The following is a 22,762-nucleotide window of genomic DNA, read 5'->3' as shown; positions in this document are numbered from 1 at the left end:
TACCAGAAGGTGACGGACACCTGGACTATGACATAGACAACAGAGCTGAGGAACTGATGACGACAATAACTCGAGCGGTGAAGGCTGCTGTACCTACTAGGAGGAAGGCCATAGCGGCCTCTCCGTCACCATGGTCACCTGAACTAGAGAAGATGCGCCGGTCTGTCAGAAGGCTCAGGAGGCACTACCAGCGCAGTGTCGTCTGGCTAGAAAGACAAAGACGGCTGCAACTATACTGGGAAGCGAAAGAAAACTTCCACAGACACCTACGTGAGGTAAGATCTGAAAGTTGGGAACACTTTGTTCTAAACCAACTTGCTTTAGACCCTTGGGGAGTTCCCTACAAGCTTGTCCGGAAAAAAATCCGCTCTCCAATGGAGCTCTCAACCGTCAGGCGTGGGGATGGGATGACGGAGTCTTGGCAGGAAACTGCTGAGGTCCTTCTCCAGTCCCTGCTGCCTGATGACACAGCGGATGGAGAAACAGACGAACAACAGCAGCTGCGGGAGAACTATAACAGCAATGAATATGGAAACGATACGGCAGTCTACCCTTTCTCTGAAGAGGAGGTAGCTGCCCATATAAAATCCCTGAAGATAGGGAAAGCTCCCGGGCCAGATGGCATTGTGGCGGAGGTGGTGCAATTTCTGGCCTCCCAGATAGTCGCCCCTCTAACTCATCTTTATAACGAATGTCTTAGGCAACAAAAGTTTCCTCGAATTTGGAAGAGGGCAAATGTAGTGATTATCAAGAAAGGAGCTGACAAAGACCCAGCAGAAACAAAATCCTACCGCCCAATCTGCCTGCTTGATCTGCTTGGGAAGGTTCTGGAGAGACTGCTGGCTGACAGACTGGCTGCGCACCGAGTGCTGTGCGGGATGAGCAGCAGGCAATTCGGCTTCAGGCCTGGGCGTTCAGCATCTGATGCAATCGCCCTGGCGGCTGAGGTCTGTGGCTCTACCCCGTACAAGTACGTTGTTGGCATCATGGTGGACATAAGTGGCGCCTTCGACAACCTGTGGTGGCCTTCGCTCTTCTCCTATTTACTGGAGAAGGAGTGTCCAGGGCCGCTATATGGGTGTCTGAGGAGCTATTGTGAGGATTGGGAGGTCTGGCTATCATCCCCTAGCACAAGGGTAAGAAAAATAATCACTAAGGGATGTCCCCAGGGCTCCATACTAGGTCCCCTGTTTTGGGACATCCACATGGAACCTCTATTAGACAAACTACAGCAAAGTGATGATGTGCTAGAGGTGATAGCCTACGCCGATGACCTCCTCCTACTGGTTGGCGGCCGAAGCCGAGAAGACATAGAGCCTAAAATAGAACGTGCAATAGGAACACTACAACTTTGGTGCCGGAAAACTAAGATGACAATTTCACCAACTAAGTCAACATACCTCCTTCTAAAGGGACAACTAGTCAGAAATCCAACAGTCAGGATAGAGGGCTCACCAGTTCTCAGGCGACGTGAGACTCGATACCTGGACATCATCATTGATGAGAGGTGGTCATTTGGCAGACACATTGAAACCGTAACACAAAGAGCTTTACAAGTACTCAACAACCTCATCTCCATTGGACACAAACGTTTCCACCTCCCACCACATCTTATCAAACTATATCATAATAGCATACTCACCTCCATAGTGGGTTACGGTTCTGGAGACTGGGCACACAGGCTCACGAGGGTGGTGCCCGCCATGACAGTGAGAAGAGTACAGAGAAATATGATTATGAGATCAATGGGGGCTTACAGGACCACACCGGGAGGAGCCCTATTAGTCATAATGGGACTCTGCCCCTTAGATATTAAAAGAGAGCAGGCCGCTTGGTACTGAGAAAAAAAGGGGAACTTGGATAAAATAGAAGAAATTCTAGGGAGTAGGATTGAAAATAAAGTTGAGATCAGGTTAAGAGGGGATCAGCTGTGGCAACATTCATGGGAAAGCGAAGAAACAGGGCGCAGAACCTTTGACTTCTTACCAGATGTCAGGGAAAGAATGGGAATGACATATTTCGAACCAACTAGGGGACTGATTCACCTTCTCACTGGACATGGACCCTATCCGACATACTTATGTCGATTTGGGAAAAAGGCGACACCCGCGTGTGACTGTGGTGTTTCGGAGGGTACTCCTGACCATGTAGTCTACGAGTGCCCCCTTTTCAATGATGTGGCATCTGTGTTACAAGACCAACTACCCCACAATGACACATTCAGACTTTTGAGACAACGCGACACCTTTCAGATTATCAACGAACTGGCTAACGCGGTATCACAGAAAGTCTTAAGGGACTACCTGCGAGAACCGAACTAGCACCTTACAAAGACCCTTTAAATACCGATGAAGTCTAGTACCCTATTCCCAAACCGCCTGAGCGCGGATAGGCCGACTTCTTCAGTCTAGAATACGCCAGGCTTCGGGATTAGGGGGAGTGGGGTGCATCTATACACCGATTTAGATAACGCACCCAATCTTGACCTTAGGATAAGTTTAGTTGTAGGACCTAGTTTATTCTATTTATAGGAACCTGCACCGACTAACACCATGGCCTGCCCAGTGTCAGGGGCACGCTCATTGGGGTTAGCTCAATTTGCAAGGCCGTATAGTAGGTTTATATTTTCAGCTGACACATTTGTAACGCTACGGGCTTTAGTGACTAGTCCATAGTTAGTTAGGTTGCCACTTAGTACTTAATAACATATTACTATGCCCATTATAGTTCCCATATAGTGCTCTTACCAACTAGTTACTAAATCATACGTAGAATAGCTGCAATAAAATGAATAAATGTAGATGTATTACGGCCCACTAATCACATAAGGTAGTGGGCTACATTGTATGATTAATAAGCTTTTGAAACTGTACACCTCACACAGTACAGCAGCTATCTGAATGGATGAAAATCTTACAGAAATGCGTCGATACATGGGGGGAAAACGCACTGTACATCAACATTATGGCTGAGCTCAAAAGCAACGAAGGGAACATGAGGCAGAGTCACAAAATCAGCTTTAAGGCAACAAGATTACAACTGACTTTAATTCAGACGAAAAGATGTGAGAATATTTTATGCAAGTTATTCGACTATTTCGCTAACTGGCGTATGTTGTTTGGTGCGAGGGTATATCATCATCAATGTTTAGACGAGCTTTACTTTAGCAATGTAAAGCAAATAACCTTTGTCAATAATACTGTGGTGGAAGTTCATATCGATGCACAGCAGATAATAATGAAGTTGAATGTCTAAAGAAAATTCTTGCACCAACGTTAATACGTAAAATGTGACTTCTTAAACGATTTACCCTACATGTCGATTGTGTGCTTCAAACTTCCGAAAGACACTCAATTTTATGTCTGTGATCTGTTATTTCCGAGCCATAGAAACACTTGCACCATCATGCGCATATAATACTAAAAAGTTTTATTATTTTCGGTTCAACATTGCTAACAGTTAAATTGCTCTCGAAATTATGGTGCTTAGAGCATAAACCTCTTCCGAAATACTATCGTTTCGTATCTTCTGCTAATCCTTTTGTCCCTACGTAAATACTACATCTAATAACCTCTACGGTCACTTTTGCACACTCCAAGCTTTATTTGCCTGCCATGTTTCTCCTTTACTCTCCTTCCCGTGATAACTTACCTATTCCTAGATGTCATAGAGGATACCATCACTAATCTGTCCTTTGTTTTACTTTCGTTAGTACTCCGTCATTTCATAATTTATCTGAAAACCTCATTTGTAGCATTACTCGACTGCATCATATTTAAAATACTTCTAGGTTCTGCTTCTCCAGATTTTCGATATTCCACGTTTTGCTTCCAAAACAGCATCGTAGTTTACACATATACAGCCCTTTCAAAAAGATCCGACACTGAAACTTCCTGGTAGATTAAAACTGTGTGCCGGACCGAGACTCGAACTCGGGACCTTTGCCTTTTGCGGGCAAGTGCTCTACCAACTGAGCTACCCAAGCACGACTCAGGCCCCGTCCTCACAGCTTTACTTCTGCCAGTACCTCGTCTCATTCTGGAAACATCCCCCAGGCTGTGGCTAATCCATGTCTCCGCAATATCCTTTCTTTCAGGAGTGCTAGTTCTGCAAGGTTCGCAGAAGAGCTTCTGTAAAGTTTGGAAGTTAGGAGACGAGGTACTGGCAGAAGTAAAGCTGTGAGGACGTGGTGTGTGTGAGTCGTGCTTGGGTAGCTCAGTTGGTAGAGCACTTGCGCGGGAAAGGCAAAGGTCCCGAGTTCGAGTCTCGGTCCGGCACACAGTTTTAATCTGCCAGGAAGTTTCATGTCAGCGCACACTCCGCTGCAGAGTGAAAATCTCATTGTAGATCCGACACTGGTTTTATTCCTGACGTGCAAGCTACGTCACCGCAGTAAGTACGGCGGCATCTTGGACTAACAAGAGTAAACAACAGACACGCATTCGATCAGTCAGCCATTGGCAGGCAGCGCTAGGTAAGGGACGAGCGATCTCAGTGTGTCAGCATTATTACGTCACAAATTTCAATGGAGCAAAGAACTGAGCAGTGGTCAGAAACAGTCTTAAAAGCTTGTAAGGGTGTTGAAGGGTAGGCTGTTCTGAGAAAGTATTGTTAAGAAGAAATTCGAAATGCTGCGTCGTTTCCGAGTTAATTAGCATTGAAGCTAGTCAATTAGGCCGCACAAGCGCAAATTCGAGAGGACCACCAGAGACAATATCGCAAAACGTATTCTTCATTTGGCTTCCTAAAAACAAACAGGAGGGCGATACAAAAATGAGGCATGGGACAGTAGTGATGACCGAACTCGGGCCTAGGACGCAGCTTTCTCTTGCGCCGTCACCTGGTACTCTATAGGAAAAAATGACACTATTGCTGGTGGGTGCCCTTGAATTTGCGCCCTCGACAGCCCGATTGGTTAACTTCAGTGCTAATTAACTCGGAAACGGAGAAAAGTATCGGTTCTTTCCTTAATACCTATTACTCAGCGCTACGTACTCCGTAACACTTTTAGAAGCAATCAAACCGTTTATAACCACCCAGTATAAAGCCGTGAGGACATTCTCCAGAACGTTTTCAAAAACAGAAAAGTGTATGTAAAGTTTGTCCCACAGACTTGGACACTCGAACAAGAAAAACGACGCGCTGGCACCTGCCGCGACTTGACTGACATTCAAAATGCGGACAATTCTTATCTTGATAAAATCATCAAGGGTGACGAGACTTATTATTATCAGTATGAACCTAACACAAACGACAAAGTAAAGGCATTCACATGAAGGGTCAGCGCTTTGGCGACATAACCGACACTCAGGTCAATGTGATGTGCGAGCTGAACAAAATCCCAAACAAGGACTTTTCCGCCAGTTTTACATGCTTGTATGAATGTTCTATGTGTTGTACTACAGTGGGGGAAGGCTACGTAAAACGTCATATTTTGTCAGTATTAACAATACTAATTCCATACTTTCCATCCCACTGTAGGTATACCCAGCGCTTTGTCTCTCTCCTCTCCTTTATCTCCTCTGTAGTGCCAATATGCCTAAACTACCTCCACCAGTCCACATCTTTCAATAAGCAGACGACACCGCTTTTCTCGCCCTCTGTACTACACTCCAGAAATCCTAACGAGTCCTCCAGACTCATCTCGACGAGTTTAACTTCCGGTGTAAATAACGGCTCATTAACCAACGGATTATCAACATTAGCCCCTCCAAAACGCATGTAACAATTATGGAACGAACCGCCCGCAACTTCCGCCGTTACGAATTGTACCTTACCATTTACGACCGTTGTATCCAGTTAACCAATACAGTAAAATATCTTGGACTCACCATCGGTTGACAACTAACATGGAAACCCCGCCTACTAACCGTCTAACATATAGTCCACAGTAGAGTAAAACTACTAACTGGCTGAGGATGGCGTTTCTCCCCCTTCACTGTCCTCATCTAGAAAATCTTGATCTGACCCATCTTCTCATACGCAAACGTTGTATGGATATCCGCTCCACCTGAGTTATGTAAGTCCCTTCACATTCTTGAATGTCATGCTCTCCACCTGAGTTTCCAGTTCCCACATGTGTTCCCCCCCCCCCCCTCCCCCCCTCCCACATGCATTCTTCATCATCTTATCAACTATCCACCTTTCTTAAATAACATAGAATACCTTCGCATATTCTGCATCAACCACAAGCTTGGCTCCTATAATCCTATTGTATCCCCCCCTAATTTCCAATGCCAGTACGCTGCCGCTCCTCTACCATCACATCCCACCAACCCTACACTTGCACAGATTACATCCACATCCTCTCCCAACGAAATTTTAACCGTCTCCTTCTCCCAGACCATGAAGTATTTCAGACATTTATCCATCCTACCAAACCATCAGTGGGAGAATTGATGGTGAGCGTTTTTTGGATCTGCCACGCGTAGAGCCAACAGCTTGTACTCATGACGGGAACACCGTTACAGGATCATACTGCTGAAATCTCCTGGCCGGGTTACAGGAGGCTGTGAAGATAAAGCGTTGCGATTATCTATACAAGCGCGTGTTTTTGCTCCGCGACGTCGCCCCAGCTCATTCTGTACGAGACACAGTCACATCTGCTGCTGTTTTAGGATTATATTGTCCCAATCGCTATCCTGACGTGGTGTCAGTAACTTTTTCTTTTCTCGGACGAAGAAACCATTGTGTGGCAGGCATTTCCGGAATGACAACGAAGTGATTTCCGAGGTGGTCCGATTCCTGAACAGGTAAGCTGCAGATTCCGACAACCAAGGTCTCTGGCAAGTCATCCATCCCTGGAAAAAAATATATAGCACTGAGCGACACGTGTGTGGAGAACAGCACCTACGTTTGGGAAGGACAATTAAAACTTAATGTCCAACGTCCTGAAACAGATGTTCAATAAGTTAGGCAACATAATTTTTCCTGTAAACAGGTCTGTTTTATTCCGGATTCCTGTACACCATATTATTTCCCACTCTCTTGGCTACAGTATCGTATTTTTCAATATAATGTCCGTTCAGTGTGACGGCCTTACGTCACCTTACTGGGAGCGCGTGTATGCCCGCATGGTACCACTGCACTGGTCGACGTCATGCTACATCAATAACCTCCCCATCAATAAATAACCTCTCTATCATCGCGCGGAGTGCATCCTTTATTGCGTCAGACTGATGTAAGTCGAAAGGTGCGAGTTGCGAGCTGTAGGATGAATGAGGAGGAAGGACAGTCCAACGAAGTTTTGTGAGCTCCTCTCGGGTGCGCAGTCTTGTGCGACGCCTCGCGTTGGTATGGAGAAGGAGAAGTTCGTTTCCATTCATGTGGCGACGAACACGCTGAAATTGTTTTTCCGGTTTCCTCAGGGTAGCACAATATACTTCCGAGGTGATCGTTTCACCTCTTGAGAGGTGCAGGAAGAGATCGGCATGACTTTATCGGCTGAGGGTGCGGCTCTGAAATTTTTCTTCGGTGGAGAGGTGGTGTGGGGCTTCTCCATGGACTGCCGTTTCGTTTCCGGTTCGAAGTGATGCACCCATGTTTCATCATCTGTGACTATTTTTCACAAAATATTGTCACGATCAGCCTCGTAACACGCAAGTAATTCCGCACAAATGGTCCTTCGTTACTCTTTCTGGTCCTCTGCTAGGCTCCGAGGATCAGAGTGGGCACACTGTGTACAATGAATAATAATGAGCGTTTGGCGTCATTGGCCCGGAGGCCCCTTGCGCGGCAAGTCTGGCCGCCTTGTTGCAGGTCTTATTACATTCGACGCCACAATGGGTGACCTGCGCGGCGGATGGGGATGAAATAATGATGAAGACAGCGCAACACTCAGCCGGGAATAGAACCCGTGCCCGTAGGACGGCAATCCGTCACGCTGACCACTCAGCTATGGGGGCGAACTTTTGTGTACAATAACTGTGGACGAGTGTATCAGCACTACGAAAAGGCGTCCAATTTAGCAGCGAGGTGTTTGATTGTGATATGCCAATCAACGCGAATGAGAGTGTCCGCACGTTCCAATGTAGCAGGAGTCACAGCTGTGTGCGGTCGGCAGGTCCGTAGGAGATTGGACAGATTTGTGCGACCCTGTTGCGATGATGACAGATGCCGCGCCCAACGACTCACAGTGGTTTTGTTCACTGCGAGTTGTCCGCAGTCATTCTGCAAGCGCCTATGAATATCTGCAAAGCTTTGGTTTCCCGCGAAAGGAAAATGACAGCTCCTTGCCTGGAAGCAACTCCGTTACAGACTCCATTTTGAAGGCTACGTACAGCGCCACAACCTCTCGGAACTTCATGTAATTATATGGGCCGTAGCAGGAATATTCCACGATGTTTCGCAACAAATCCCACATTTTTTTCAACTGAAACCGGCCGAGAAAAAGAAGTGTTGCATAACTTATGGAACGTCCCTCGTATATAGTTGACCGCTGCTCTTTATGCCACGCTGACCACATCGAAGTGCATAAGTCAACAGTTTTGAATGCGCTGAATTCGCTGACACTACCGATTTGGTCCTGATGATCATTCCCGGAAACTAAATTATCTGGAAGCTTCCCTGAATGAAGCTGAAGATGCCACCCGCCACCCATAGCATTTGGGTTGGTGTGAGGGGGGGGGGGGGGTGGAGAATTGACGTCGGTTCGAAGAATGGGGCTCTTGGACGTCTTGTTGTTTATGGCTTGGCCACTGAAAGTACGTTTTTATGTTGCATACAGTACAGAATAAATGTGGCGAAGTCGTCGTGGTCTCGCTGGACACAGACCATCGCTCGCCTGTGGTGACCCCATACAACTCACAGCGTCTATATTCGAGTCGTCGTAAGTTGATTCCTGATAGTTTCTGAGGGCTGGGTGCCACAGGTTTGCGCACCTGCCTGAACCAATCACGTAACGCAATTTTGTAAACATTTCTACGGTAATGTCACGGTGTTGTCGCAGTTTTATAGGCGACTATTGGTTTCATCTGCAGCCGTTAGCTGGCAACAGCGATGTTAGCTATCAGTGCTCTTCTTATACCGACTTGACTATAGGCAAGGCTTACAATCTTGATGATGATGATGTTTGGTTTGTGGGGCGCTCAACTGCGCAGTTATCAGTGCCGGTACAAATTCCCAACCTCTGCTCTGTCCAATCTCGCCAATTTCATGAACGATGATGAAATGATGAGGACAGCACAAACACCCAGTCATCTCGAGGCAGGTGAAAATCCCTGACCCCGCCGGAAATCGAACCCGGGGCCCCGGGCTCGGGAAGCGAGAACGCGACCGCGAGACCACGAGCTGCGGACTTACGATCTTGAGACAGCATCGTCACAGTCTTGTCGCAGTTAAATAGGCGACTATTACTTTCGCCTGCAGCCGTTAGCGCTATGCAGTTGAAAGCTGGCAACAGCGTTGTTAGCCGCCAGGGCTCTTCTTATACCGACTTCACTATAGGCAAAGCTTACCATCTTGAGACAGCATCGCATATGCAACCTGTTACACTTCAAGGCAGAACAAGCAAATCACACCCTCCAATCCACCTACGTCCTAATAAGAAATTACATGTTAAGCGCCGTACGATTGATGTTATAGGGTAGAATACCAACGTGAAAAATGGTACAGTTAGTATGCCACGTCTCATCAGTATGTTACAGAAAAATTACCAATTTCGCCGATGAAAGTCGGAGCCAGGTTTACCGATTCGATTTCCCTGGTAAGGAAGCGTGTAACTTGGGTGCCAGGCGTGCCGTGCTTAACGATCTCAACGAACTGTTATTGCAGCCAGTCAGGCCCGTTATGCCGCTGCAAGTAAATTCACAGTAACTGACATTATTATCGACGCTTGTGCTACTGAACGTAGCATACGCCCATGAATAACTTCACAAGGCTTTAAGACGCTCAGCTGCCTAAAACTAATAAAATAGGCTGCGCTAAAATGTGGCTTTGTGATCGATCTTGTTTTCCAACAATGTTTTGACTGGTTTGATGCGGCACGCCACAACTTTCTCTTCTACGCCAACCTCTTCATCTCTGAACAGCTCTTGTTGGATACATTCCAGTCTGTCTCACAGTTTTTGCTCTCTGCGTTTTCATTTAGTACCATGTCCATCAGCCTGTGCCTACCTCTAGTCACGGCTTTCCACATATTCCTTTCACCGCACATTCTGCGAAGAATCTCGTCACCTAATATCCCCTTAATTTTCGTCTACCTTCTCTAACAACAGATCTCTGCTCAGTTTTCTTCTTTCTCGGACTTCCCAGACCCCAAAATGGATCAAATGGCTCTAAGCACTTTGGGACTTAACATCTGAGGTCATCAGTCCCCTAGACTTAGAACTACTTAAACCTAACTAACTTAAGGACAGAACACACATCCATGCCCGAGGCAGGATTCGAACCTGCGACCGTAGCAACCGCGCGGTTCCGGACTGAAGCGCGTAGAACCGCTCGACCAGAGCGGCCGGCTCTCAGACCCCATGATTCACTTCCGTACAATGCTGAGCTCCAGACGTACATTCTAAGAAATTTCTTCTTCGAATTAAGGCCTTTGATACTTAGAGACTCTTTTAGCGAGAAATACCCTCTTTGCCTGTAGTGGTCTGCTTCTTATATCCTGCTTGCTTCGTCTGCCATTTTTTATTTTACTTCCGAGGCACAGGATACCTTCAATTACAGCTCGTTTTTTCACTCTTATACACACACGCATGAGAAAAAATGTCTCTGAGCACTATGGGACTTAACTGCAGTGGTCATCAGTCCCTAGAACTTAGAATTACTTAAATCTAACTAACCTAAGGACATCACACACATCCATGCCCCAGGCAGGATTCGAACCTGCGACCGTAGCGGTCGCGCGGTTCTAGACTGTAGCGCCTAGAATCGCTCGGCCACACCGGCCGGCACGCATGAGAAAAAGGGACTACAAGTTTTAGAATAGAAGATGGCGGTGGCGATCAAAACGTAGCACAGTTGTAGACATAATTTATTACGGCAACTGAAGATGAACGAAAGCCTGAAACACATCTTGGAATAAACTGCTTTAGAAAAAGTGCTTCGTAGCTGTATTTCTTCTTGTAGTTTAATCCACAGTCTCGGCGCTCAGCCACCGTTAACACGGATAAATTAAAGATTGTTATGTATAAAAGGATGCAAGGTCATACGGATGCAAATTAAGTCTGTTTACCAACAGAGGAATGTTGTTGGGACTTGAGAAACAGACGTTGTAAGCAAGAGGATAGAGATCTCACCTTCGTCCGGAATGACGTGTGGTTATCGCGACAAGTGACATTGCTCTCATACCACATCCGCCTAATGTGTATCTCCCCATCGTACCCGGGTGCTCCTTTCTTGCCAAATCAGTTGTGTGTGCAGATAAAAGCAAGCGCCAGGAGACCACGGTCTAGCTGAGTCAACGGCACCATCGCCTTGCCGCACATCAGCTCCCTGCAGAGAGGCAGCACGAGGGAACAGCAGCCATGGCGACAGCACCTCAGGACAGCACCGGTAAGTTCTCACGCAGCCGCTGAACGGGAAGGAAGGTTACAATTTCACGTTACTTAAACAGCGCTGTCATTAGAGGCAACGTATCGACCGTGGCCTAATTAAAGGAATCATACGGGTATTCGTCTCTAGCGGTTTAGGGAAATACGGAAGGTCTGTATCAGGAATATTGGACAGTGAGTACATCCTCCTCCCTAACAGGAGTTAGTACCTCAAGCCATCTGCCACCTCCCTCACTTCTAAATGCCGAATACTGAGAGGCCAGTCTCAGAAATGTGGTACAGTGGCCCTAGGAGGTATCGCAGAGCCAGGACAAATGTATTGTGCTAAAAGGAGGATGACTTTGCAGAATATTGGTGGCTGTATTCAGCATGTTTTGTTCTTGTAGACAGCAGTATACTTCGCGTCATGGAAGACTATGATATGTTACCGTACTGATAAGAATAAAGCACCTCTAAATCCTTCACGATCGCTAAATAGGCACAAACTATTAAATGTCTTTGGACGACAGTGGCAGAATTTTAATTTCAGACCTCGAGTCTCGAAATTGCTACTTTAGGCGAGCTGTTTTTCAGTTAATGTTCTTGTGGATAAAAAGAAAGCCCATAAGGCTTTTGTAACGTTACTTCGCGGTGTGAGAATGATAACACAGGCCAACTAAAATTTTTTTGGAAAAACTTTTTTACTTTGATAACTGATCTTTACAGATTTTTATGAGCTGAAACCAAATCTAGCCTTAGTTTTCTTGTATCACGCATAGTTTTCGAGCAATACGCTTTTTATTACATAGTATAAAAGTCCCATGCTATACGATAAACGAGGAAATTAATGAAACGCTTTGTTACAACATAAGCATGGTTTGTGTTTACAGTAAGCTACTTAAAACAATGATATGTGTTAACAGAGATTTCACTTGTCAGCTGGAACTGGTTTGTTTTTTCATTCTCTTTTTTCTTCGAAGCTTCTTGAGTAGCTTTTTCTAAGATGAGTCGCCTGCTGAACTTCTCGGTGAAGTGACGAACAGTAGTCCCACATCATGTTGGTGTTCCAGCGGCTTTGGTAGCGTTTTTCCATCACTAGTTTTGCATGACTCAATAAATAGCCTCCAGTCTTCCTTTTTTTATTCAGTACCAAACTCATTCATCGGATCAGGAATGTCTGAGCAGTACACTAAATCACCTTCTTTTTGAAAAAACTTGGATAATTGCTGCTCTCTCTTTCTACACATGTATATGCTGGTTACAATTTTGTTCTCTTCTTTTAATCTAGAGCCAAGAAATTCAGCTTTTTCTTCCGTTAAGCCCAGATCCCTAAACAAATCGCCAGCCGGTGTGGCCGAGCGGTTCTAGGCGCTTAAGTCTGGAACCGCGCGACCGCTACGGTCGCAGGTACGAATCCTGCCTCGGGCATGGATGTGTGTGATGTCCTTAGGTTAGTTAGGTTTAAGTAGTTCTAAGTTCTAGGGGACTGATGACCTCAGATGTTAAGTCCCATAGTGCTCAGAGCCATTTGAACTATTTGAACCCTAAACAAATTGTTAAGCTCGGTCTGAGTAAACAATTTGGGCTCTAGACTTTCTGTATTACAATGGAATTCATCATTATCTGGTTCATCTAAATCAGATTGTACATCAGAAAATACTTCTGTTGGAATAGAATTTAAATCATGTGGTGGTTCAGGAACCGGCCAAATCTACACCATGCCCTACTGGTCGGACGGCGGACCTTCCTGTTTTTCGAATTATGACCAGTAATATCAACAATGCAAAAGTAGCAATCATCGGAAAAATTTCTTTGCTTCCTCCATATCATAGGAACTGCAAATCTAAAGGTTTTTTCTTCCATTTTGTACCCTTTCCTCAGGTCTTCAACACACATATAACATACCTTATGCGGTGCGCAAGATTCATGTTGATCACCAAGTTTAGATCCAAAGAATGATAGATAAACCTTTTTTCACAAAGTCTGTAATGTTTCTTTGGTGTTTTTTAATCACAAATTCACCACAAATAACAAAAACTGTCAGCAGAGTTTTTACAACCACAATTAGACATTGTACTGAGCACATGTACAGAAAACGAAAGTGAGATTAGGTTGACAGAAAAAAAAACCGCCAGGTTGACAGTAAAAAAAAAACACCATCTATTAACACAAAAATAGAATCGACCTTTCTTTTCCAGCAAACGTTTTTCAGCAGTGCTACAAGCGTCATCTACATTCATGACACTTTTTAAAATTATTTTAACTGTATAAAAGCTGCTATACTCTTTAAAAAATCGCTTAATTTAAAAAGTTAACTGTAAAACGTGGAGAAATGCTGGGTGATACAGTTTTTTAAGTATCATATTTCGATTTCATACCCTAAAAAACCTAAGAATAAGGTTGTTGTTGTGGTCTTCAGTCCTGAGACTGGTTTTATGCAGCTCTCCATGCTACTCCATCCTGTGCAAGCTTCTTCATCTCCCAGTACTTACTACAACCTACATCCTTCTGAATCTGCTTAGTGTATTCATCTCTTTGTCTCCCTCTACGATTTTACCCCCCACGCTGCCCTCCAATGCTAAATTTGTGATCCCCTGATGCCTCAGAAGATGTCCTACCAACCGGTCTCTTCTTCTTGTCAAGTTGTGCCACAAACTCCTCTTCTCCGCAATTCTATTCAATACCTCCTCATTAGTTATGTGATCTACCCATCTAATCTTCAGCATTCTTCTTTAGCACCACATTTCGAAAGCTTCTATTCTATTCTTGTCTAAACTATTTATCGTCAACGTTTCACTTCCATACATGGCTACACTCCATACAAATACTTTCAGAAACGAGTTCTTGACCGGTTTTCGGCTATCCGTCTTTTAATGTCTGAAGATGGCCTTGTAAGCCGAAAACCGGTTAGCAATAAAAGTAATATTGTAGAACAAAAGCAAACTGGCGCTTTTCATTTATTATTATAATGTTGTTCTACCAAGAACCGACGGAAGATTCCGTTAATATGATAAAATGTGCCACAACAGCACAATTATCCGTCTTTTAATGTCTGAAGATGGCCTTGTAAGCCGAAAACCGGTTAGCAATAAAAGCAATATTGTAGAACAAAGGCAAACTGGTGTTTTTCATTTATTATTTTGGGGGATACTTGCTTAAATTATGTTTTGGTATTTATGGGATTCTGTGTGTTTGTCTGGGGTTTTTGCTGGCCTGTGCCCTTACGATTTCCCGTTTCCTCGCCCGGGAGTCGTACGTAAAGTTTAAGGTGAGTGAATTTTGGTAGTTCCCGTCCAGTGGTTCGGTGTGCCCCGTGACTGTTTATTGCACCCTGCCTGTCCTATCACCCTGGCTTAAGGTTGGCTCCTCTGTGCCCGTGCGCGAGTGTGTATGTGGGCGACGGTGATCGTTTCCTGACTTGTTTACCGATTCTTGCCCACTTCTCTGCATAGACTGCCGAATCTTTAATTTGGTCTATGCCACGTTATAGTTGCTTCAAGTTGGTTCGCACACTCCCTTTGGTAATGACATCTGCGCACCTATGAGATTGAATAATATTTGAACTATTGTAAGCTGTCGGTTGTCGCCGTGTGTGTTAAATTTTAACTTGTATTTGAGGTTTGGTGTAATTGTATTTTGTTAACTGAGCTAATTTTATCTTACCTACTGCTGCGATGTCAGAGAAAAAAAATTAACAATCATAAATTTAATCTTACCTGTGAAGCCATATTTGTGGAGACTTGCTATTTAAATTTCATTGTCTTCCCAGCTTTCCCCTTGCTACTGTATTAAAAACGTTTGTTGTTTTGATTAGTCGCAGCTGCTTGCCTTAAAGAACTAAAGCTGATTTGAAACATTGAGAATCAGTGTAACTGTTCACTCCAAATTTTCCTGTTAAAAGAAAAATTTTGGTGCTACCATTTGTTTCCCCCTTGTTCCCCTACCACGGCTCAGCGGAGGAAGACAGATGGTGATCAGTTTTGAAGTAACACACTGAGCCACTACTGATGTTCTTAATATTTTGTGTAGAGTGCTTTTGCCCAAACAGACACAGAGCAGTTAAATACTATCGTACAAGCAATGCCCATGCTATGGGGCACAGATATACACTAAGATTGCAAGGCTACAGTGAGTGCCTAGAGAGAAGAGATATGTACAGCTCCCAACGAAGAATATGGTTCAAATGGCTCTGAGCACTATGGGACTTAACTTCTGTGGTCATCAGTCCCCTAGAACTTAGAACTACTTAAACCTAACTAACCTAAGCATATCACACACATCCATGGCCGAGGCAGGATTCGATCCTGCGACCGTAGCAGTCGCGCGGTTCCAGACTGTAGCGCCTAGAACCGCTCGGCCACTCCGGCCGGCCGAAGAATATGACTCTCTAGGCACGGGAAACGAGGATGCATTACAGTGTTATATATTTAATTCTGGGTTACTAAATTCTGAAACGATTCAAGTTGGTATTTCTTGTCCGTTCCCGTCAATCTGGATATATGAACTATATGTGTTCTTGAGTAGCTTCAAGGCAACACATTGTTGTTAACAATGGCTGCATTATTTATTACCTGACTCCAGTGGTTTTCTGACACTGGTGCTCTTGTCTTAAATGTTTCAAATGTTTAGTAATGCTGTGTGTGTCTCCTAATAGTCGGCATGTTTGCTTAATCACTCCTTTATCAATTGGAAGTGTGTAGTTTCTATCACAGTGACCCTCTTCAGTCCAATCTCGTCTTTTGCCACTAAAATTAGCGCAATGTGAATGGTGTAAATTATACAGAATGCTAAATATTGCATTTATGAATGCATGTAACATTTATTGCATAAACAGATTTGCAAAAAACGAAAATCGCTATTCAGAAAAGAGTTCACGAAGTCGCTGGGCCACGATCTGACAGTAACACAAATAGATCGGAGTCTGAGCGTACCAGGCATCTGTGACCTACGACCAGAGGTATGCGAGGTTCAGGACACAATCTAAGCAGCAGTAGCAGAACCTACAACAGCCTCAAGGAAGAAGTATGCTCATTTAGTCCTTCGAACAAACGAAGAATGACTTCGATGTTTTGTAACCACTGCTCAAGAGCAAGTTGTGCAGAATACCGAGCTAGGTCTCTCTTGGATTGTAATAATAATAGCGAAAGCAGAAGACTCTTTACTCTTTTGTGCGAAAAATGCTCTTGGAATTATAATAATTATAATAACTTTTTAGTAGGGCATAACATAAATTATGGCTTCTTTCCCAATAGTATTTCTAGCAGTAAAACGGTCATTATAGGGTATAAATCAGGACAACTTTGTACTTATTTGGTATGTAACATACCACTGGAGATCAATAATAGTAATTAACTAGTGTAGAAGTTATAAATTACGACTTCCTTTGCATAAACTTCCGAGTAGTAAAATTTACGATAATTTAGTAGCACTGTCACATCTTCATCCTTTATTGCTCTAGGGTTAATAACATCGTCTACTCACTGTGTTTAGAGTACTTTTAAAGCTGTTCGTATTTTCGTCGTTCAGATTCAATAATATTCGTGTTTGACTAGGTTCTCCCAATGAACGGGCACATTTTTTTATATTTTTTATCCAGAAATGTTTCGCTAAAGTTACAGCATTATCAGTGGTTTTTTCGTTGTTTTTTAATTAAATGTCAAAACTTATTACTGTATGTACATAAAGTAAACATTGTACGGATGACAAACTGTAAAACAAAAAACAGCTATAATGCAAAGTTCGGGAAGCCACAGAAACCACAGCACGTGTTAACAGGGTATATGAATATTTAATAGAAAGCAAATAAAGAAGCACACTGGTGGTGGGTTAACTTCAGCGAAACGTATCTGCGTAAAAAAGAAGGAAAAGTTGTAACATTGATATTAAACTGGTGTTAAGCAAACCGCAATACGGTGCCATGTGTTACAAGACCTACTGCCTGAGCAGAGGTCAGTGGCGGCATTATGGTGGCTCCCGTAGTTACGGCCTCGCAAACTGTCTGGAAACAGCGTTGTAGCTTGCTATTGGCTGAGCAAAGCTCGGCGGTAGAGGGTAGCACGAATTTCCTGGATGGTAATTGGTTGGAACGCTCGAAACAGAAACAGTGTTGTGGTGGCAGAAGACACTCAAGCCTGGGCTGGTACGGTGAGCAGCTGTGTATCTAAGAGTGAGTAAAAAATCTGGGTTTTTCTCAGAAAGAGACCCAGGCGCGGGACGAATGTGAATGTGGCCTCGTATGTGGGCAACTATGTTAAACTTTTACCGCAAACACTCAGGCACGGGCCGGAACCGAGTGCGGCCACATATGATTAGCAAGAGTCTGAGATGGTGCTCACTGCAAGATAGCCCATGACGGATGGAGGAAGGAGGCCATCAAAAGAAGAATAGCGCTGGCAAAGAGGGCAATATGGCCAAGAGAAGTCTACTAGTATCCAACAAAGGCTTTAATCTGAAGATGAAATTTCTGAGAATTTACGTTTGGACTACAGCATTGTACAGTTGTGAAATACGGTTCAAATGCCTCTGAGCACTAAGGGACTTAACATCTGTGGTCATCAGTCCCCTAGAACTTAGAACTACTTAAACCTAACTAACCTAAGGAAATCACACACATCCATGCCCGAAGCAAGATTCGAACCTGCGACCGTAGCAGTCGCGCGGTTCCGGACTGAAGCGCCTAGAACCGCTCGGTCACTGCGGCCGGGAAACATGGTCTTTGGGAAAACAGGAACAAAAGAGAATCGAGGCAATTGAGGTGTGATGCTATAGAAGAATGCTGAAAGTTGAGGTGACTGATAAGATAAGGAATGAGGAGGGTTTCCGAAGAATCACCAAGGAAAGGAATATAAGAAAAACACTGACAAGAAGCAGGGACAGCATGATATGACATCTGTTAAGTCATCAGGGAATAACTTTCTTGGTAGTAGATGCTCTAGAGGGTAAAACTGTAGGGTAAGATAACCAACAAGTAATAGAGGACGTAGGTTGCAACTGCTATTTTGAGATGAAAAGGTTGGGACAGGAAAGGAATTCGTGGCTACCGCATCAAATCAGTCAGGAGATTACCGCCTCAGAAACAAGTTATCAGTAGGGACAATAAAATACGGCGACAGTAGTCAGTGCGTGCCAGGGAGGTGCAGTCACTGCAGCAGTCTTGGTTATTCTTCCTATTTAAAAAAAAAAAAAAAGTTCAAATGTGTGTGAATTCCTAAGGGACCAAACTGCTGAGGCCATCGGTCCCTAGACTTACACACTCCATAAACTAACGTAAACTAACTTATGCTAAGGACAACACACACACCCATGCCCGAGGGAGGACTGGAACCTCCGGCGGACGGGGCCGCGCGATCCGTGACATGGTGCCTCAAACAGCGCAGCTACTCCGCGTGGCTTCCTATTTTACTGCTAATGCATATCGATAAAACCACAATATCGCAGTAGATTAATCTCCCGCTTTAAAAACAGTTCTCTGCATTGTAAATAGAAAACAATGTACATAGAATGTGTTCTATCCCGGAAAGCATTCAGAATAGCGCACATGTCCATATGAATTTTTCTACTTCAAATGATCTTTCCTGCCAGATCCCCGAGTATTGACCATTCCTCCTGGGGCACTATGCTGAAAGCTGAAATTTTTCTGCTTTCGGCAAATTGTGGTAAATATCGCTTTCCATGGTAAATAATCTCTGAAACATTTAGTCTAGTATTATGTGAGAAATGAAAGAAAGTAGGGACAAAACGTGTTGCTTATTTAACTGAACTGCGGGCAAATTTACTGCATAGGTCTAGAATATCTGTAGAAGGAATCAGACGATGACACATTTAAGCAGCATTGCGTCTGAAATACAAGATTCCCGTCAGAATGCATACATCAGTTTCCTAATGAGAGTTCTCAATTCAGTGAAATACGCAAAAACTCTTGTCATGTCAACCAGATCAGTAGATTTGCTCTGCTGAATGGCAGCATATATACAACAGTTGCAGGAAATGCAAACTGAAAGTCGCACATCGTGTTTCACATGAGGCATGCTCGTTTGAAATTCCAGACCAAGGAGAAAGTACTGACCCTATCAACGTATCCACAGATACATGGGCTACTGCATACATTTCTTCTGCGGCTGTTATTGTAGTTTTGACATCCGGTGGTAGTTTACAAACTTGTAATTTTTCATTGAAAGTTATCATCCTTTCAATAATGTAACAACTTTCCCGCTGTTACTGCTTACACTATTCTAATCGTCAGCATTTCAATATACTGAATATAAATTTTGCGTCTTGATAGGGCATCTCTTCGAAAATTGCGTCTGCTATGTCTAACAAATTTAATATTTGCCCATGTTGCTTCTGAGTTATTCAAACATAACTTGAAAAGCACCGAACAACAACAACAACAACAAAAATGGCTCTGAGCACTATGGGACTTAACATCTTAGGTCATCAGTCCCCTAGAACTTAGAACTACTTAAACCTAACTAACCTAAGGACATCACACACATCCATGCCCGAGGCAGGATTCGAACCTGCGACCGTAGCAGTCCTGCGGTTCCGGACTGCAGCGCCTAGAACCACACGGCCACCGCGGCCGGCACCGAACAACAGTCTTTCTGCATTAATCAGATAAACTCAATGGAGTCATGGCCACCGTTACTGAAATAGAATACACAGAGTGACTATATTTCGATAACGTTGTGCTTACGTATTAGGGTGATAACTCTTATATTTTGCAGCTAGTTTAGGATATTCAGTCAGGTAAAAGAAACACGACGCAGGAACAAACGAGAAGGACTCAAAATTTTTGCGTTACCAGCCACAAGAATTGCCTGCTAATGTCGGTAGTAGAATAAGATTGGGTGGTAAGCGTAATGAACTGCTTTTGGCTGACGCTTTGACGTCACTAAGGCGCAGCGTCTGACTCAGGAACAGTGCTATAACACGTGGTAATCACTAGAAAGGACATCGCTAAATATACGTTTATCGACACCATTCTGCCAGTCATGTTCGATAATGTTCATGTCTGGAGAACATGCTGACCAATCTCTTCGAGCGATGTCGTTATCCTAAAGGAAATCTTCAAAACATGTGCACGATGGGGGCACGAATTGTCGTCCATGAAGACGATTGCCTCACCAATATGCTGCCGGTATGGTTGCATTATCAGTCAGAGGATGGCGCTCGAGTATCATACAGCCGTCACGGTGCCTTCCATGACCAGCAGCGGCGTACGTCGGCCCCACATAATGCCACCTCAAAACAGCAGGGAACCTCCATCTCGCTGCACTCGCTGGACAGCGTGTCTAAGGAGTTCAGCCTGACCGGGTTGCCTCCAAACACGTCTCCGACGACTGTCTGGTTGAATGCATATCCGACACTCATTGGTGGAGAGAACGAGATCCCAATCCTGAGCGGTCCATTCGGCATGTTGTTGGGCCCGTCTGTACCGCGCAACATGGTGACGTGGTTGTAAAGAAGGACCTCGCCATGGACGTCGGGTGTAAAATTGCGCATCATGCAGCCTATTGCGCACAGTTTGAACCGTTACACGACGTACCGTGGCTGCACGAAAAGCATTATTCAGAATGGTGGCGTTGCCGTCAGGGTTCCTCCGAGCCATAATCCGTAGGTAGCGGTCATGCACTGCAATAGTAACCCTTAGGCGGCCTGTGAGAGGCTTGTCATCAACAGTTCCTGTCTGTATCTCCTCCATGTCCGAACAACATTACTTTGATTCACTCCGAGACGCCTGGTCACTTCCCTCGTTGAGAGCCCTTCCTGGCACAAACTAACAATGCGGACGCTATCGAACCGCGGTATTGACCGTCTAAGCATGTTTGAACTACAGACAACACCAGCCGTGTACCTCCTTCCTGGTGGAATGACTGGAACTGATCGACTGTCGGACCCCTTCGTCTAATAGTGACATCGCAGAACAATCAAAGGACCTGTGTCTGTGATACAATATCCACAGTCAACATCTATCGTCAAGAGTTCTGGGAACTGTGGTGATGCAAAACTTTTTTTGATGTGTGTATTAGTTCACTGTGATACTAAAATGTAAACTTCACGGCCGGAAATATCATGTCAATTATAATTATCCGGGCTGTTATGCCGTGGTCGGTTGATGAATTCTGAGGTGATTCCCAACGTTTCGTCTCCGACTGCGGGAGACATCTTCAAGGGGGTCCGTAGCTTGATGGAAGGTCCAACACACACACTGGCTCGCTACTGACTGCCGCTAAATTCCGTGTCCGCGCCCCCCCGCGCCGCGGCGTGACGTCACGTGTTTTGAAAACGTCAGTGCAATTGGCCGCTGTCCGTCGCCGTCCATCGCCGTTGCCATCACCCAGTAGTGGACGAGTGGTACACATCTTCTTTAACACCGGCATCCATATACCGTTTAATTTGACGCCCTCCTCCTTTCGGTTGAAATTATTTGGGTGTTTAGCGATTTCGATTGCCTCCCTGTAGAGCCTTTCGTAGTATCCGCTCGTGGCCGCTAGTACTTGCGTCTCCTCGAAACGAATACTGTGGTTCCCTGGCTGGAAAGCATGCTCCGCAACAGCTGATCGTTCCGTTTCTCCTCTTCTACAATTTCCCTTGTGCTCTTCCAAACTTTTAGAAACAGTTCTTTTGGTGGTACCCACATAAACATCACCACAGCTGCATGGGATCCTATACACTCCAGATTTTTCCAATGGTTTGCGAGCGTCCTTGGCAGGCCTAAGGTATTCCTGTATCTTCCTGGTGGGCTTGTAAATTACGGTAATATTCCGCTTCGTCAAGATCCGCCCTATTCTTTCCGTTACATTTTTAACAAACGGACGGAAAACCCTAGATTTTGCAGTAGCCTGTACGTCAGTATGATTTCTGCGTGGCTGCCTCAACGCACGTTTTATTTCCGCGGACGAATATCCGTTCTTCGTTAGTGCATTGTGGAGATGTTCCATCTCAGCGTCGAGCAACTCAGGTTCACAAATATTTCTAGCTCTGTCCGCTAACGTCTTGATAACACCCCGCTTCTGTTGTGGGTGGTGGTTCGAATCCCGGTGCAAATAACGGTCCGTGTGCGTGGGTTTGCGGTACACTGAGTGGCCCAAACTACCATTTTCGTTTCTAAACACAAGCACATCGAGGAAATGTAGTTTGCCGTCTACCTCCTCCTCCATAGTAAACTGAATTCTTGAGTTTATACTATTCAGATGTTCGTGGAACCGGCTTAGTTCCTCCCTACCATGTCTCCACAACACAAATGTGTCATCCACGTATCGGAACCATACATTTGGTTTCTTGCTGGC

General features: G+C 44.7%; 1 protein-coding gene and 1 non-coding gene across 2 annotated transcripts in view; one reads left to right on the top strand and one right to left on the bottom strand.

Moving 5' to 3' along the window:
• Positions 1-3,911: 3,911 nt before the first annotated feature.
• On the bottom strand, positions 3,912-3,986 carry Trnal-caa. The gene has a single exon. It is a non-coding gene; the product is annotated as a tRNA-Leu (tRNA).
• Positions 3,987-11,465: 7,479 nt separating this feature from the next.
• The window catches only part of LOC124606072 (sialin-like), an 81,858-nt gene continuing 70,561 nt past the window's right edge, over positions 11,466-22,762 (top strand). The window contains exons 1-2 of the mRNA XM_047138036.1: positions 11,466-11,493; positions 20,198-20,219. Coding sequence (XP_046993992.1) covers positions 11,466-11,493; positions 20,198-20,219 — 50 coding nt within the window. The remainder of the gene's footprint in view (positions 11,494-20,197; positions 20,220-22,762) is intronic.

This window comes from Schistocerca americana, chromosome 3, assembly GCF_021461395.2.
Source record: "Schistocerca americana isolate TAMUIC-IGC-003095 chromosome 3, iqSchAmer2.1, whole genome shotgun sequence".
NCBI classification, from domain to species: Eukaryota; Metazoa; Arthropoda; class Insecta; order Orthoptera; family Acrididae; genus Schistocerca; species Schistocerca americana.
The sequence above is the reverse complement of the archived record's forward strand: the minus strand, read 5'-3'. Positions and strand labels throughout refer to the sequence as shown.